The sequence below is a fragment of the Citrus sinensis genome, chromosome 2 (assembly GCF_022201045.2).
Source record: "Citrus sinensis cultivar Valencia sweet orange chromosome 2, DVS_A1.0, whole genome shotgun sequence".
Taxonomy (NCBI): Eukaryota; Viridiplantae; Streptophyta; class Magnoliopsida; order Sapindales; family Rutaceae; genus Citrus; species Citrus sinensis.
In genome coordinates, this window is record NC_068557.1 from 1,935,019 (window position 1) to 1,948,660 (window position 13,642).

At 31.9% G+C, this 13,642-nt stretch overlaps 1 protein-coding gene across 1 annotated transcript; it reads right to left on the reverse strand.

Moving 5' to 3' along the window:
- Positions 1 to 6,591: 6,591 nt before the first annotated feature.
- LOC107174684 (probable leucine-rich repeat receptor-like protein kinase At1g35710) lies at positions 6,592 to 8,769 on the reverse strand. The gene has a single exon (XM_015525771.1). The coding sequence runs from the start codon at positions 8,767 to 8,769 to the stop codon at positions 6,592 to 6,594; it is 2,178 nt and encodes a 725-aa protein (XP_015381257.1).
- Positions 8,770 to 13,642: the final 4,873 nt, after the last annotated feature.

Consider the following 13,642-nt stretch of genomic DNA (forward strand, 5'->3'; position numbering starts at 1 on the left):
ATATATATATATATATATTATTTATTATTTGTTTGATATTTTTATTTGCAAGATCTTAGTTGGGATTAAAATTCCTAATAGAAATATTTTCATAATTTAAAAATGCAAACGTAGCACTTTTATAAAAATAAAAAATAAAATCTTTTTCAAAATCTTATTAATCTTCTAAATGTCACCTAGTCCCATTCCTAAGGTAAGATGACAATACAACCACAACCAAGAATCCTCAGTTGAAGGAAGATAACTTTTCTCGTGATATATATATATAAAAGGCAACGATTTTGAAGTCTTGTTTTTTTTTTTTTTTTTATGTATTGATATATTACAATCAAAACTTTTACAAATATTTACAATCAGAGACATATTGATGCTCTTCTTAATTATTCTAATATGGCACAGTTTAAAGGTTGACCCTCATTTTAATAATAGAGGGAGATTGATTCTACCCCAAATGGGGGGAGACGGATAGACCCTGATTAAAAGGAGAGCATGAGCTGCCAATGGGTTACGATATATTACAATTAAAGATTTTACTGATATTTACAGTTAGAGACAGATCAAAACTCTCCTTAATCATTCTAGTATCACACAATCTGATGACACAGTCCGAAAATAGACCCTCACTTAATACTAGAGAAAAATCGATTCTACCTCAAACGCAAGGAGATGCATATACTCTTACTAACAAGAGAGTGTGAGTCCCAACAATGACTGGGACTCGAACCCAAAGACCTCAGATTCTTGAGCGCATGGCAATGGGCTACGAGCCCATTGGCTATTTTGAAGTCATGTTTAAACCTGAAAAGAGCAGAACATAGAATTATGACTTGCGCCATAAAACACAAATTAAAATGAAATAATGAAACTCAACGCTATTGTTTCCACGTTGCTGACAAAAGTGTCACTTTTGTTAGGTGAATGGACTTACTATTTGTTATGCAGGAATTCAAAATCCTTGCGTAACATGCAACTGTTTGCTATGGTGCAACTTTTATACCGTATAACAGTAACATGTTTTCCCTTGATGGTAGTGATTTTTAGGTTGTTAATCACTACATCAGGGTTATGTGTAACAACTTTTCGTCATAAAATATATGGAAAAAAATTTATAAACTATGCATTCAACGGAAAAATTGTTACATATAAAACAGCTATTATCAATAACACAAAAATGATATATTATTATTGATGTAGGACGTTCTAAGAAGATTTTAGAATTTTAATTATTTGTGAACTTTTTATATTTTTATATTTTAATTAGTGTATAATAAAGAATGTGTTTCCTACCAAAAAAAAATGTTTAATTTTTGTATTTTTTATTTAATTATGATTTATTTTTTCGTTTAAATTAACTTAAAAAAATAAAATTTTTTGAGACTTATTTACCACAGTTAGATATCTAGTGTTTATTTCTTACCATCTGATTCCTAATTTGAATGGAAATTTTTACTAAATTGCAATTCATGTAACGTACAATTCTATGTAAAAGCCAAATGAATCCATTCATTTTTACACATTTTGAGAGTATTATAAATTACATAAATTGTAACTTAACAAAGTCCTCTCAATGGAATCCAATGTTGAAGTTGTAACACTCGTTTGGAATTTTAGCGGTGCCGTGTTACTCGTGTCTGCTGTAACCGTATACATTCATTGTTTTTATTTTTCCAGGAGACTGAGAAGGATTGGTTGTCGCACTCATAGGACCCATAAATTAATAATATAAAAAGTTGTCGGTTTCATATCAGACAGTTCATGTGACTTTGATGCGTGTGTATGGATGGCAATGGGGAGGGGAGGGGAGGGGAGGGGAGGGGACCGATTTTTTTGTACCCATCTCTGATATTTTGCGTATATCTCCGTTCTCTCCTTGTCTCCGTCAGAATTATTTGAGAGAATCCATATCCCTTTCCTGAATAATAACAGGGGATTCCCGGGGGTTCTCGATCCCCGAATAACTAATACATTTTTTTTTATTTTGAGTTAATCATATTAAAATAAAAAAATTCAAATAAAAGTAAAGTTCGAAATATATCTTACATTAATATCTATTACAAAAGTCACATTCATTAAATTAGTAAGCAACGCAATATGCAAGGGATACAAACTTTTTTTACAAACTATCATGAATAAATTAATAGTTTAATACAAAATTGTTACAAATAAAATAGAATTTAGATTCAAAATTAACTTTTTCAATGGTGGCGTGGGCACTTTATAAATGTGGACTATTCCCTTTACAACACAATAGTTAAATCGGAGCAAATCAAAAGCAAATATTAGATTAGATTAGATTAGATATTAAAATTGTGATACGTTGTGGGCAATTATAACATCTAAAAATAAATAAAAATAGATTTAAGTTTAAAATATTTAAAGAATATTAAAATTAAAAAAATGTTTGGCTATTAGAATCTACTCGGTCTTTTTAATGTCCTAAATAAAAATTTAGGACTTTAATTAGTTAATTAGGCCTAAAAGTTTAATAATATAAATATTCTGATTTTTTTATTTTTATCAATATTTATAATTTTATAATTTAAATTTTATAATTTATTTACTAGTAATTTTAAAAAATAAAAATGGGGAAATGGGTAGGGGATGGGGATTCCACCTCATCCCCGTCCCCTCCCTGAATAAGAAATTGGATAAAAAAATTTCCCCTTCCCCTCCTCGAATAAGAATTTGGGTATGAAATTATTCTCATACCCTCCCCGAATGGGAAAAATCCCCGAGGGTACCCGTCCCCATAGGAATTTTTGCCATCCCTAATCTTACTGTAGGAAAATAAAAAATTATGGGCCCGTCATGAAACCTATAAGATCTACACAGTCATATAATGTTAACATGTAACATAGTTTGTGCTCTTTTATACATGAACATGGTTTATTAATATCTTTCTCTCTGAATTCAACAATTGTCTATAATTTTTTTTTATCTCCCTCTCTTTTGATTTCCTTCTACGGGTTTGAGCTAAGATTTTTTAGATATTTAGCTCAAAAAGTTAATCTATTAAATGGAGAGACTTATCTTATAAATTCAAATAATTTTTTTTATTAGTGACACAATTCAACAATCTACCATTCAGACGAAATTGTCTACGAACACTAATCCTTTCGTACAACACATCTTAGTTATTCTATCATCATATTTTGGCTATTAAAGTCTGGCTCTGCTACCACTTATTAAAAGCCTAGACGTAAGATTTCTAAGTATTTAATTTAAAAGATTAATTTATAGGATAGAGAGACATATGTTACAAGCCGCTCAAATTTTCTAACAAAGGAGGCTATTGGAGACCCGAGGTGTGCTAAGAGGTGAGCCAAGGTGCACTTAGTAACGGTGCCCCCAAATTTTCAAATCCAAAAGCCCAAATTAAAGCCAAGGTGTGCTAGCTTGGCCCGATTTTAAACTTTTCCAATACACTTTAGCACATTTTATCAACTTGTATATATATAGAACATTTTACACTTGTGTATACTTAGAAACATTTAGATATTTTGGCAAGTCGAGCAAGTTGGAAAGCACTAGAATGAGCAAACCTCTTCTATAAATAGAACCTGACACTTACCATTTTACATACACCACACACTACACACCACACACAAGCAACTTAACATACTTTTTTAAATAATAAAATTTCCTTTAACTACCTTACTCTTTCTTCTCTCTGACTTTTCCGCAATCATCTTTACTACTTAGTTTGAGAAGTCAATAAATTTATTTAATAATTTTTATATTAAAAATTGTCTAATAAAATCCCGTGACATCTATCATACTTGTCAGCTAGTAACTCCTTTCTTTATTGTTGACTACAAAAGTCATGCCAACTTTCATGTTTCAAATTTATTTTTATTTGATGGTGGCTGGGCCACTATCTTTTGTCTAATCACTAAGCAGAAAATTATTACCACATTTGGCTCCGGCTCCACATTCTTTAACTTTTTCTTTTGTCTCCCACTTCATTATTCATGAAGAAAATACAGACTCCAAGGAATCAATGGCGTGCTCCACGTTCTTTGGACTTTTTTTTTCCGTGGTTTAATGGTGCGTTTATTAAGGGAAGGAAATAAATGATATGTTTATTTTTAAATGAAGTGACAGGTCTCACTTTAAATTAATAAAAAATTATTAAAATTTTTAATTCAATAAAAGGATGGAAATAAGAATTTCATTTTTTTAAGTGATCATATTATTCTTACTCAAATTTAAATTTTTTATAATAATAATTACTATTATAATAATATAAATAATGACAATAATCAACTAGAGTCAGTTTAGTAATTTGTAATAATATATTTTAATTATAAGACAAAGTAAACACGTATATGGTAATACATTTTATTCCAACTCCAATTTCAATTTCTATAGTTAAAATAAATAATTTATTTTAATTATCATTTTCCATTCCCAATCTACCCAAATTCGATTATAGTCCATTTCGATTGTAGCCCATTTGAATTACTAATGAGTATACACACCATTAATATTTTATAATTCACTTTTCCTTTTCTCAAGTTATTATTTGAATTAAGGTAAGCAATTTATTATAATAATAATAATAATAATAATAATAATAATAATAATTATTATTATTATTATTATTATTATTATTATTATTTATAAGGATTCCTTTATTTTATTAACTTAATAGATCCCTTATTATATAATAACTCATTCATAAATATTTCAAATTTTGTTAGGATTTGTTTTGGATAAAGATTGAAATGTAAAATATATATAAATTTTAAAAAATTAAAATACCATTAGAACTGAAAATAAATTTTAATTGTTTAATTTATTCAAGCTCAGTATTAATAGGAGTGGCAAATGGACGGATTGGCCTAGTCCTACAACAAGAAAAATCAGTTTTAAAATACAAAATGCTGCAAAATATAATAATTAACAACGATTTCATTATTCTTATAACAAATAAAACAGCGATTTAATATTGAAACGCCATAACTCTACTAATTGAAAAGAAAGACTGACATACACTACTTTGGCAAGTTTAATTTAGCAATAATGAAACACTGTTAACACATAAAATAGTTTCCGCTTGTTTCCACAATCAGTCTCGCGCCTTTATTATTTATTACCCAAAATTATGTCAAAATGTAACACCAGTTTCACAATATTCCTTTCCTAATTACTTTTACCTAATCTCTTAAATTTCTAATTACATAAACATTGGAAAATTTTCCCTAATCTTAGACCAATACCTCCATCAAAGCCCTTAATTTGCTTCAATGAGTAAGGGTGAATTTGGTATTGTTTTTGAGAGAATTTTATACTTAATACAATCCTCTACATATTCTTATATATATTATAAAAATAAAAAAAGTATCCTTATTAATTAGAAAATAAAATTATTAATGTTAAAAAATTATTGTTATTACAAATTATATTAAGATAACAAAATAAAAAATAAAATAATAATATAAATATTTATTTTAGTTATCGATTTTATATATACACAATAAAAAAATTATATATATATATGTGTGTGTGTTCATAAATGTATTAATAAATTTTATTAAACATTATGTTTAATTTAGTTATTTATATTTTTATAATAATTTAATAATAGAATTTAAATACATACAACTTCTTTAAAAACTCACAAAACTTTTTGAAACAAATTTTACTAAATGTTTAAGATTTAACTAATTCTGTGTATTAATAGTTATTTCAATGTAGACAACAACAATTATTCTAAAAGTAGGCCAGTCTTAAGTCAAGGGAATCAATTGCCTATGATGTGTATCGACGACGGCGATGACGTATCCTGTACCAAATTCAAGTAGAAAACTTCATCCCACCGCCATAGGTCTAGGTAATAAAGATCAGCGACGAGTCACTGGCGAGGTCCTTGACTGAGCCGGCATCGAATTGTGATAACAATGAGTTGAATCATGTGATGCAAGACGAGGATCGTTGCCGATGTAGTTGATTCATCGAAGGTTGAGTTGTGACTCATCTCCGATTGAGAAGGCCTGGAAGTTAATAGCTTAAATCACCCTAGCTCTTTGAGTTTTGATTTTATCAAGTTGTCGATTCAGAACATTTTTCTTTTGATCGGATGTGGAAAAAATAGAATTAACTACTGATGTTATATAGACCATTAAAGCCTTGGTTTGATGAATAATTTCTATTCCAATAGTGTTTGCTGATTTTGCAGTGAGACTGAATGATACATAAAAAGTAAGGAAATGGTGATTCGTCTCAACGTTGACAATCTACTGGTCAAAATTTATAGTTGATTAACTTAATAATATCTGTGCTTTGATTCAATATCATTGTTTCCGCCAGGAAAAAAGGAGTTTTCATCATTGTTAGGTAAAATTTTTCGGTTCTTAATCAATAATCGTAGCAGTTTTAATATCCAATATTATAAAGAAAATTCGACTCTAAAAAAAATTATAACAAACAATATTATTTTTCTCTTCGAACAAGGCATGATTGGAAAACAGAGCAACAAGGAAATCTAAGAAGAATACAACTTCTTAATGCTGAGTAACTACAACTTCTTTCCAGTCAAACGTTAACATTGAAAGCAATTTTAGAGGGTTTCCACTTTACAAAGCTCCTCTATTGTTTTGTTGAGTCATTCCTTCGTTGGAAAAGAACCTTGAAACCAATCAGACAAATTAAAAGAATAATCATCACTAGACTAGAGAACATAACAACAACCCATTTCTTTCTTGAAGCTTGTTTGCACGACGTGAATGCTTTGCAAGATGGCAACCCTTTAATGTTGCCACACAATCCTTTGTTCCCTTCCATCCGAGCATCTTTGAATGTTGTGCTATTAGGAATTGGTCCTTGTAACTCATTATAGGATATGTCAATATGTGATAAGTTGTGCATTCCTTCAAAACATCTTGGAATGAAACCAGAGAGATTATTATGACACAGATTTAACTTCTCCAAGCTTTTCATATTGCATATTTGGAACGGCATCTCTTTGCCAAGAAAGTTGTAACTCAAATCTAACTTTGAAAGATGAATCAACTTTTCCACTTCAATTGGAATTTTCTGAATAAATTGATTATTGCTCAGATTCAAGTAGCGCAACTTCAACAAGTTGCCTATACTCTTTGGAATCCAACTCCTCAGTTTATTTGCAGACAAGTCGAGGTATTGAAGTTCAGTTAGTGAGCCAAGTTCAAAAGGCATGCCTCCAGAAAGTTGATTCAAACTCAGAATTAGTTTGTTTAGAGAAAATAATTTTGCCAATTGCACTGGAATTTCACCAACAATGTGATTTGAAGAAATGTCAAGGACCTGTAATTTGAATGATTCTCCAATCTCAAGTGGTATGCTCCCAGAAATATTATTCATGGAAACAATGAAAGTGCCCAGTTTTGGAAAGTTTCTCCAATTAAATGAGATTTCACCGTAAAAATTATTTTGGCTGAGATCTAAGAAAGTTAGGTTTGGATGATAACCAAAAGCTTCATACACTTTTCCAGAAAGATTGTTTTGGTTAAAACGAACTCTTTCTAAGCTTGTCAAATTTCTCAAACTTTTAGGGATTGGACCAGAAAGATGGTTTTCGCACATGTTTACCAAAACCAACTCAGTGAGATTGCCAATTGAATGAGGAATACCCCCTCTAAGACGATTTGTGCAAAGCTCTAATTCAAAAATAGACTTCAAATATCCTATTTCCTCAGGAACAAAACCATAGAACCCATTGTTGTAAAGATATAAAAGTCTTAGATTGCTAAGATTACCAATTGAAGAAGGAATCACACCATTGAGTTGATTTATGTGCAAGCCTAGTGCCGAAAGAGACTTCAAGTTTCCTAGAATGGGAGGGATGAAACTAGAAAGTGAATTACTAAAAAGAGACATCACAGTCAAGCTGCTTAAATTACCTAAAGAAATAGGGATTGAACCACTAAGCTGATTTTCGCTCAAGTCTAGTTGGAGAAGAGACTCCAAATTTCCTATAACCGAAGGAATAGGACCAGAAAGTGAATTCGAATAAAGATACAATATACCCAAGTTGCTTAAGTTGCCTAAAGAAAATGGGATTGAGCCACTGAGCTGATTTTTGCTCAAGTCCAAAGTGGAAATAGATTTTAAATTTCCCAAAACTAAAGGAATGGAGTCAAAAAGTAAATTGTTATTAAGATAAAAATTAGCCAAGTTGCTTAAGTTACCCAAAGAAGGAGGAATAGGACCATATAAATTGTTATGACACAAGGCAAGCTCATTAATAAGACTTAACTGACCTATTTCTTGTGGAATTGGGCCATGCAACTGATTCACATCAAAGTAAAGACTCCTCAACTGATTTAGATGACCAATTTCTGGTGGTATTACCCCAGTTAATTGATTATTGCCTAGATCAAGATGCTGAAGCTTGGAGAGGTTACCGACTTGAGGGGGGATGGTACCAAAGACTATATTAAAGCTAAGGTTAAGATGCACAAGATGAGGAAAGGATGAGAATGCAAATTCTTGAAGCGTACCATTTAAACCCATAGAGCTGAGGTTAATGCTGATGATTCTTTCAGCTTGGTTGCAAGAAATTCCAACCCAAGCACAAGGGTTAATTTTGGTTTTTGAGTAGGAAGAAACATTGGTTGCATTAGCAGGATAAAGTGTCCATGACGTCAACAAAGAGCTGTTTTGGTTTTGAAGACTTTTTTTCCATTTGAGAAGAGCTAATGCTTCTTTAGTAGAATAAGAAGCAATGCTATGGGAAAGATTTAACAGAAGAGAAAGGATTAGTATGTTCAAGATTGATATTCCCATTGTTTTTGTGGAAATGTGTTTTGCATACCATAGGCCAGAAGTTCACACATACATATAGACAAGACTTTCTCGTAGAGTGAAAGTCTCCTAGCTAGTCAAGTGTGTGTTTTGTGTGCACTCAGAGTTCACGAGGGGCACATAAAAAGCAGTAGGTCCCACCCAAAATGATTGAGATATCTTTGGGCCCACTCTCCAATTGTCAAACATATCAATAATAACCCATACTGCACATGACCTCCATCATCCTCAATGGAACGCATTCGATCAAATTAGATTTCAACAATTTTCCCCTGTGTGATGCCACGTGTTAGTTTGGAGTCTGCAGTTGTGTATACTGAACTGAACTTTCCAATGGGGATACACGACTGCAATAGGATGATTATAGTTTTTCACCTTCTCGTTTCAACACTACTGCTGCTAATTATTTTGGATGAAATATCAAATGAAGTATTAGAAAAACCATAGCACCGCCAGCAGCAGCCATCTCCGTTGTCAATCTGTCGCAACGCGTCACCGCCAGGAATCATCGCATCCGCCGGCTGGCACACTTTTTTTAATTAAAACGCATTGCTTGGTATAGATTGAAGTTTGCTCATCTCATGCATCTTAACCTAGGCTTCAATTCATTTAATAATTTTGAAACCTTTAATTTTTATTTAATATATTCATCAATTACATTAATTGTGTTTATATATTTTTTCCCTCAGTTTGCAAATCAAATATATTTAAAACCCAAATTAAAGATTTAAATAAAATAAATGTTGTACAACAATTTTTCTATTCATTTAACAAGGATTGGTTGAGAATTTTGAGATGAGTGGACCAATATGCCGATGGAGACGAGTGTAGGAAGAACTAAAAATAATGGTATCGGGCTATCGGCAATTCTTTTTAAATAATGGAATACAATATTTTCAAATACTGATTTAGTTGTGCATTCTGATCTTAATATAAAAATTTAAGAGATATTTTGTTTCAATATTGGGGGAGATGGGGAGGGATATAGCTATAAATATTCTCAAACCATTCTGCAAACAACATGATTGGTGCAATAGCAGTAGGTACTCTCTTTTTTTTCTTTCTTTTTTTGGTCTTTATTTTTATAGTGATGGATTATTTGAATAGATCGGCTTTTGAATTTTCCAATTCTAAAACCAAAAGCTTTAAAAGTATAAATAAACATCAGATAAGAAAACAAACCTAAAACTCCCACAAATCAAAATCTTAGGATCTTCATTGAACAAAACTTATGAGCCAAGTTTGAGAATACATTTCATGCTTTGATGGAATGTAAGGCAGCCCCAAAAACCTGGAGACTCACTACATTTGCTAAGGGATTTAGAGGATTGGCAGGTCCAGACATGTTTACTGTTTTTTCAAGATTTAGCAGAGAAGATGAGCAGAACAGAATTTGAATTGATGGCGATAATTTGCTGGATTATTTTGAAAGCAAGGAACAAGTGCTTGTTTGAAGCTAAGCCGCTGGATCCGCAGATGTCCGTGGTAAAGGCAGAATCATTGATGGAGGCTTATCAGAGAATTAAAGTTACAGGATTGATTCTTAGAGACCCTAAGGAGAAGAAGAAACCCAAAGTGTCGCAATCCCCACCACAAAACTGGTTCAAAGTGAATGTTGATGCTGCCATAAATAGTGAAAAACAAATGTCAGGCCTGCGAGTATTGATCAGGGGTTCAACTGAAAATGTCATGGCTGCTGCTATCAAGACCTCAAAGTTTATGGGGATGTAGCATAAGCAGAAGCAGAAGCTGCAAGCTGGGGATTACAGGTGGCCAAAATGCAGGTCTAGCTTCATTAATTATTGAAACTGGTTTTCAAATGGTGGCTGATTTAATTTACAACAGGAAGGGCAGCAAGAATGAGGTTTATTGGGTTATTTCAGGGACTCAAGATAAGATTAAGGATCTCTACAATATTAAAGTTTAATATATCCTAAAATCTTGTAATGCAATCGCCCATTCTTTAGATCATTTTGAAATTATTGTTGATGCAATATCAATGTTTTCGCTAGGGAAAAGGAGTTTTCATCTTCCACTTGCTGATGCAAAATTATCGGTAGCCTGTTATCGATGTTTCACAAGCTTTAATTATTTAATGTTTGGAGTTTATGCCATGATGCTTCACTCATTACTAAGCCTGTACTTTTTTTTTTGACCGGTTCTAGTCAGTTGTGATTACATATGGAACTCTGAGCCCAATTGACCGCTATCCCTGTCTTCTTAATTTCCATCCAGCTGTAAGTTGGAGTTTTAATATGTCCGTGACAAGATATTGCATATGTCCAACGGTTCTCACTTGTGGAAGATATAAGATTAAACTTAAATGTGCCTCCGTATATTACAGCACAAAAAATGTGATCTGTGCATGAGATATTTGTTTTGTGATCTGATTTTGGTTTGTTATATATTTAATTCATTCTGGCTTGTTATTCAGTGACCAACTTCCAGTGAGTACCAAAATTGAAATGAGAAGTGATACTGGTGTAGCAAGTAAATTATGGAAAGCTCTTCGTGGAGATGGTCTCTGTTGTCCCTGATGGGATTTCGTATGTTTTTCTGTCAGTTACTCGTGCACGGACGAAATAATTGCCACTTGGATTTAAAAAAATGTAAAGTTCGTTTACTACATTTTCTTTGGTTTTCTAAACGCGATAACAAAATGGACATTTTCATAGGTTTATATGGCATGCTTGAAAAGTTTGTCTTCTGTCAATTTGTTTTCTTTGCTTACTCAGACTACACCATCAAAATCAAAAGGAAACTCTTTTTCCATTCATTTTTTGTAAGTGATCATGCTTACATGATGTGAGAATGAACTTAAATCTGTGCATTGCAGGGGAAAAGTAGATAAGTTACAGATTTTGATCAATGTTATGGCAGATTAGTCATCATGATAGGCGTTCAAGCTCATGCCTAATGTGTACACCTTTTAGATAAAGATGCTATTTGAAATATAACTATTCTGTAGTTGTGCTTCTTTTATTTATGAATCCGCATAATATGGTCTCATTACGATCTTTTACAGCATGCTTCATTGCAACGTTTTCAAAAATGCTGCAAAAATCTTTTTACAGCGTTTTTCCAATGCCACAAAAAGGCAATCTTCCTGTGGTGCGGCCTCTATAAGCTTGTCCAATTTTGGACGGGATGGACCGGGCAGGCCTGGGCTTTCAAAATGTTTTTTAAATAAAGTTTTAATAATTTAACATTTAACATATGAAAAAAAAAACAGAGCAGCAATGTGCCTAATATTTGATTCTGTAAAATTGAATAATTTTGTAGAGTAGTGGTTACTTAATTATCAGATAGATCATCTTTTAATATGGTATATTAATTAGTGAATTAACAAATATTTTAAAGAGAGTAGGCCATAATACTGCCTTGGGAATATTATTATTGTTCCGTTCGTTATCTAAAGCCTCCGGCTATTTTCAATTTCATCAGATACGGGATGGTAATTGTGAATATAATTGTTCGTTTTCTCAATCAATAATCGTAGCAGTTCTAATATCCAATATTATAGAGAGAATTCGACTCATGCCTTTAATTAAAAAAGATTTAACAAACATAATTATTTTTCTCTTCGAACAAACATAATTATTGTGACATAGGTTCAACTTCTCCAAGATTTTCATATTGCAAATTTGGAACGGCATCTCTTCGCCAAGAAAGTTATAACTCATATCTGACTCTAAAAGATGAATCAGCTTTTCCAATTTAATTAGAATTTTATGGCTGAATTGATTATTGCTCAAATTCAAGTAGCATAGCTTCAACAAGTTGCCTATGCTTTTTGGAATCGAGCTCTTGAGTTTGTTTGCGGACAAATCGAGGTATTTCAGCTAGTGAGCCAAGTTCAAGAGGCATGCCTCCGGATAGTTGATTAAAATTTAGAATTAGTTTGTTTAGAGAAAATAACTTCCCCAATTGCACTGGAATTTCACCAACAATATGATTCAAAGAAAGGTCAAGAATTTATAATTTGGATGAGTCTCCAATCTCAAGAGGTATGTTCCAAAAATATTATTCATGGAAACAAGGAAAGTGCCTAAGTTTGGAAAGTTTCTCCAATTAAACAAGATTTCTCCATAAAAATTGTTTTGGCTGAGATCTAGGAAAGTTAGGTTTGGATGATGATCGAAAGCTTTATACACTTTTCTAAAGAGATTGTTTTGGTTAAAACGTACTCAATCTAGGCTTGTCAAATTTCTCAAACTTTTAGGGATTTGACCAAAAAAATGATTTTCACACATGTTTACCAAAACCAACTCAGTTAGATTACCAATTGATGAGGAATAAGCCCATTAAGGTGATTTGTGCATAGCTCTAACTTAGAAAGAGACTTCAAGTATCCGATTTACTCAAGAACAAAACTATAAAGCGCATTGCTGTAAAGGTATAAAGTTCTTAAAGAACTAAGATCACCAATTGAATGAGGAATAAAACCATTGAGTTGATTTATGTGCAGCCCTAGTATTGAAAGAGACTTTAAATTTCCTACAATGGGAGGGGTAGAACCAGAAAGTGAATTATTAAATAAAGACATCACTATCAAGCTGCTTAAGTTACCAAGAGTAAGGGGGATTGGCCAGTAAGTTGATTTTCACTCAAGTCTAGTTGGAGAAAAGACTTTAAGTTTCATATAATCAAAATAATAGAACCAAAAAATGAATTCGAATAAAGATACAATATATCCAAGTTGCTTAAGTTACCTAAAACAAATAGGTTTAAGCTGCTGAGTTGATTTTAGCTCAAGTCCAGAGTGGAAAGAGATTTTAAATTTCCCAAAACTAAAGGAATGGAGTCAAAAAGGGAATTATTATAAGATAAAAATTAGCCAAATTGTTTAGGTTGT